Source organism: Hyalella azteca, unplaced genomic scaffold, assembly GCF_000764305.2.
Source record: "Hyalella azteca isolate HAZT.00-mixed unplaced genomic scaffold, Hazt_2.0.2 contig9247, whole genome shotgun sequence".
NCBI classification, from domain to species: Eukaryota; Metazoa; Arthropoda; class Malacostraca; order Amphipoda; family Hyalellidae; genus Hyalella; species Hyalella azteca.
Genome location: NW_025939322.1, coordinates 51,114 through 56,295, shown reverse-complemented (window position 1 = coordinate 56,295; position 5,182 = coordinate 51,114). Strand labels below are relative to the sequence as shown.

At 46.0% G+C, this 5,182-nt stretch overlaps 1 protein-coding gene across 1 annotated transcript in view; it reads left to right on the top strand.

The window, feature by feature from the left end:
• The window catches only part of LOC108668744, a 22,940-nt gene that overhangs the window by 3,536 nt on the left and 14,222 nt on the right, over positions 1-5,182 (top strand). Inside the window, exons 5-6 of the mRNA XM_047881961.1 lie at positions 375-606; positions 2,119-5,057. Coding sequence (XP_047737917.1) covers positions 375-606; positions 2,119-5,057 — 3,171 coding nt within the window. The remainder of the gene's footprint in view (positions 1-374; positions 607-2,118; positions 5,058-5,182) is intronic.

Here is a 5,182-nt window from a genome sequence, read left to right as displayed (position 1 = left end):
GCACAGAGCTGGTGCCAGCACTGCAGCTGCACAGCACAGTCACACTCGCCTACTGGGAGCTTGCGTTCAGTGCCAAGTCGGCCCTAAACCTGCCCCTGCCCGAGCGCTACAGAGACTGTCTCTTATACACATCTAGATGTGTATAAGAGACAGGTGTTGGGTAATGCAACAAGGGAGAGCCGCGGTAATCTTTAAACTGTTCGAAAATACATTTTATTGGTCGCTGACTTCCCGGTATAACTCCTAAATTAAATCCCGGTATAACTCCCATATTAAATCGATACTTGCCTCCGTTTCTCGCCTGAATCATTTGTGCATTCTCTGTTTCTTGGTTTATTATCATTATTATTATTGTTGTTCCACCGCCGCCACAGCGACGTGCTGTTCTCTGCTGACGAAGACTACGACAAGGCTGCTGGGGAGCGCTTCATAGCGACGTGCCTCGCCCTTCGTCCCGCCATCGTGCCTCGTGAGGTGCCGCGGCGCCCTGCGGTGCCATGCCCCTCGGGGCTCCCTCTGGCGGCGCCCCTTGGTGCCCTCACCTGGCACGACCTCGGGTCCTCGCTGCTCGCCACCCTCGACATGCTCGACCAACAGGACCCTGTGGTAGGTCAAGGTGTCTGCCTTGTATTTTTATAGGCGATTATAGGTACTTAATTTAAGCAATTTGTAGGTATTTTGAGCTTATAGAGCAACAGGACCCTGTGGTGGGTGAAAGTGCCTGGCTTGTATTCTTATAGGCGGTTTTAGGTGCTTAATTTAAGAAATTTTTATTTATTTTTAGCTGATAGAACCACAGGACCCTGTGGTAGGTGCATGCCTTGTATTTTTATAGGCGGATATAATTAATGTAAACAATTTTTATTTATTTTCAGCTTATTGCGATGTTAGTATTCATAAGTTGCTTTTTTGTAGGCGGATATAATTAATGTAAACAATTTTTATTTATTTTCAGCTTATTGCAATGTTAGTGTTCGCGAGTTGCTTGTCTAATGGCCTACCAAGCATAACTTATTAGTGAGAAAAATAACCAGGGCCTTACTTTCAAAACTGGCTAAGTGAACGTAAGTACTTACGCTCTATTTTCTTGTCTATGATTGGTGGATTTTGATTGAAAGCTCGTCAATAATTGCCTCATGAACTTACGATCTCTTTACCCTTTACGCCCTGAATTTCTGGGACAAAAATTTTAAAATTCACTTTTTTGGTTTTAAGTCTCACTTTGAAGCTGACATTCTGACCTATCCAATGGTACCAAAATCATCTCTGTACGTTGATTTATGCCTTGACGACAGTTCGTGAAAGTGTTAGAGGTGGGGGAGTTCTTTCACTTTTAATATAGGCGAAAATTACTGGTTGGGCACATAAATATGCAACCTGAAGACGCTGATCTTTAGTTACCCGGCTGCTGTCGTGTGGGATGGTGCTCATGCAGTCGTTCCCACTATCCTTGACTGAATTTCGGCTCCAGTAATGTCTAGTCTTGCATCCATGTCACCTTGAATGCCTATTTCGAGGCGCTCGGGACTTTGTCCCGCTCTACTGAACATTCACACTTATTGTCACTGCAAACCTATTTCCTCCCAGAGTTTTTAAGCTACAGCAATGAGTAATAAACTGTTCGATTCGCAAATAAAAGATCTAGAGATTGGTCGAAGCTTTTTTTCAATTTCGTTAAAGTTTTGACAATATTTTTAAAAAAGGGGAGGGGAAATTCGAAAGGGTGGGGGGAGAAATAATTTTTTTTTCAAAAAATGCCCACCCCACCCACAAAAATTAGAATTTCGAAAAACAGCAAGGACCAATCAATAGATATGGTCCTTACGCATCGAATTAGTTAGCTAGTCCCTGGTGTGACGAATTCGTCACGCCAGGGCGTAAAGGGTTAACTTTTTTTTTGAAAGCATAGTCCCAGACCGCGATCAAACTATAAATTTACTATCTCTTTGTTGATGTGGAGTCAACTTACTTTGATGTTTTGTACGCTGTTCTGGGAGATGTCAACATCGCAAATACGGCTTTGTCAATGAGTTCGCAAGAAACTCTTATTTTTTTTAGTAAGCATGCGTGATCAACAATATTCAAAGTGATTTCCCATAATAAATGTTTCCATCACAGCTGTTCACTGCTCCAGTCACTGTCGAGAAAGCACTCCGAGATTACGAAGAAGTTCAGAAAAGAAAGCAAGAAGAAGTGGCGTCAAGAGGTAAAGATTCATCTCATGATCAAACCAGGCACAATAATCCAGCATTAGGAACTGAGCCCGCTCATGCCAGCGATGGAGACGGAAGGGATTCAAGGATAAAGTCTGAAACCTCGTCTGGCCGGAGAACAAAAATTGAGGTTGGCAACGGCCAGGACACCTTCAGACTTCATCACCGCAACTCTGATGATGGAACTTCATCGTCGACAAGCCCTGCTGCGTCTTCCTCCGTCCCATGTGGGAACTCTCGTAGCGAGCTGGTGGAAGTCGAAAGAGTTCAAAGTCCAGGCCAAAACTCCGAGAATAGGAAGTTAGAAGCACGTTGTCCAGCGACGCACATGCATGATGATGAGCTTGTCAAAACTGATCCCACGGTACCCCAACTCTCCGACAGTGTCGCAATATCTCTTGATATCGACAAGCCCGGCGACACCGAGCTAGATTCTGATGTGAAATATTCTAATCAGCTCTGTAAAGACGAAAAAGAGATTAATGAAATTGCGGGAAAAAACATTATGGCTTCGCGCTCTCCTCATAGCATAGAACGCAACTTGGATGATGGTAAAAGAATTGAGGTTAAATTAGATGGAAATTTGCAAAATAATGAGGTTTGGTATGATTTTGAAAGTGATAAAAAAGTCAATTTATATTCCCCCGTCATAGAAACCGAGTCGTTCAAAAGAAAACGTGATAGCTTGGCCGATTCAGAATGCGGTACTGCTAAGAAAGCGCGTTCGGGATCGACAGAAGATGAAATTTCTTCTAGCTCCCGGACCTCAGCATCTGTTGACCGACGAACCAGTACTGAAACAGATGACACGTCTCCTTTTGCCAAGCCCCTCAGCCACCCTGGTGACGGTTTACGAAGGTCCAGCACAGAAAGTGATGAGACGGCGATTGCAACTCAAAACAGCGACGACGACGACACCTCTGCGTCAACGAAGGCCCCAAAGTCGCGCAGCACAGAAGGTTCGGTCTTAACTGGAAAAGAGATGGACTACGAGAACGGGGAGGCTTCATCCGACTCAGAGGTAGAGCCTGAGGAAGAGGAACTGGGCAGTGGAACGCAAGACGAAACTGAAGATGAGGAAGAAGTTGTCACAAATTTCGAGGATGGCGTTGACGAGGAAGTCGAGGAAGACTGTGACGAAGAAGAAGATGTTCAAGACGACGAAGATGATGACGGGGACGATGAAGCAGACGAGGAATCTCAGATTGAAGCCGATGAAGATGAGAACAATAGTGACAAGGAAATGGAAGTCGACGAGGAGTTTCATGCAGCTGATGACAACTCTGACCACGAGGCTATGGACGAGACCATAGTTGTAAACAATTCATTTCAAAATGATGACCGTGCAGAAAATTCCGACAGTGAAGACGCTACTTCCATTGAAGACGATCAGACCGCAGAAGGCGACGAAGATACAAACGACGAGGAATTGTCCGACCATGACGATCATCATATCCCGAGTGACTTGCAAATGCTTAATAACCAGATACACGCTGCTTGCCAGGAAACTGATAGCTTAGTTGAAGCTATTCGGGAAGACAAAGAAAAAGCTGATCGAGTGTCTGCTTCGCTGTGTGCTAATGTCGGTGACGGAGATCAGGGCTTATCTTCTCCGAATATCGCTTACGGCACTGATTACTGCTACAACAATTCTGATGGCAGTCCCGAAGTGGATCAAAGTCCACGTGGAGGCCACATGGACGGAATAAACCCGACTGCTATTTCATCAAGCGAACAACATGGCGAATTTGAGACAGTCGTTTTTGGTTTGAACTCTGAAGGAACCGCTCGTTCGGAGGCCGTCCCAGATTCGCATCAATTTAGCCCAAAGCCTCCCAAAACGTCTCAATCTGGTCATAGGTTTGATAATAACGATTGCTCAAATGCTTTTGTAAAAACCGATGCTCGAACTGAGAAGGTAAAAGAGCCTGTCGAGTCACATCAAAGTTCATCTAAAGTTAGTGATCTGAAGAGCAAGGCAGAAATCAGTGAAGGCATCGAAGAGGGAGAAAGTGCACCAAACGTTGTTGGTTCCCCCAAAAAGTCTGAATCTGCCCAAGAGTGTTTAGAGTCTACAAATGTCCTTAATAACAGTCCTAACGCAAAGTCAACCCGTGAAATGACAGTGAATTACGAAGAGAAACGTGCTTGTACCACTGTAAACTCAGAGGATAATTTGTGTTCAAACTTGGGGGAAAATGGCGATCGCTGCAAAATATTGACTGATGCCATGCCGACAAGTGATAAACCTCACGTAGATTCAACTTCATGTGAAGTTGCAGCTAAGACTGCTGCCGATGATGGACCTGATAAATGTCCTGCTTTAAGTTCACTTGAACCATCAAATAGCGCCCTACGACCAAATAATTTAGAAGAGCCACTTGAAAATAACGCGCCAGGTACAGGCAAAACTATAGAACAAATAGCAAAGGTCGTCACGGAGGCAGATGAAACCTTGGTGCAAAATGAGAACAACGCCAGAGATGCTGGCGAGCTTTTGGGACCGAATGAGAATGAGGCCACGGACGCGGGCGACACAGAAGTGCCTGAGAGTGCGACGGACATTGATGATGACATCTTAAACCATGGCGGTTGTTCAACACCGCGTGGTAGAGGCAGACCTGGTCGTAAGCGTCGTGGTCTGAGCAACAACTCGTCGAGTGTTGGTCTAAGACATGTCATCCCACGACGTGGTAAGCGAGGTCTGGAGCGTGAGCTGCAGCAGCTCGACTACTGGGGGCGTAAAGCCGACGGTGGCGCCAGCAAACGCAGGAGAAGAACTGCACAAGACGGCATCACCACGGCGCACCTACTGCGCTCCTTCGTGCCTGCCGCGCTACTGGGGTAACTTGGGACATGGCGTGCTGTTGAGACATGGCGTGCTGCTGAGACATGGCGTGCTGTTGAGACATGGCGTGCTGTTGAGACATGGCGTGCTGTTGAGACATGGCGTGCTGTTGAGACATGGC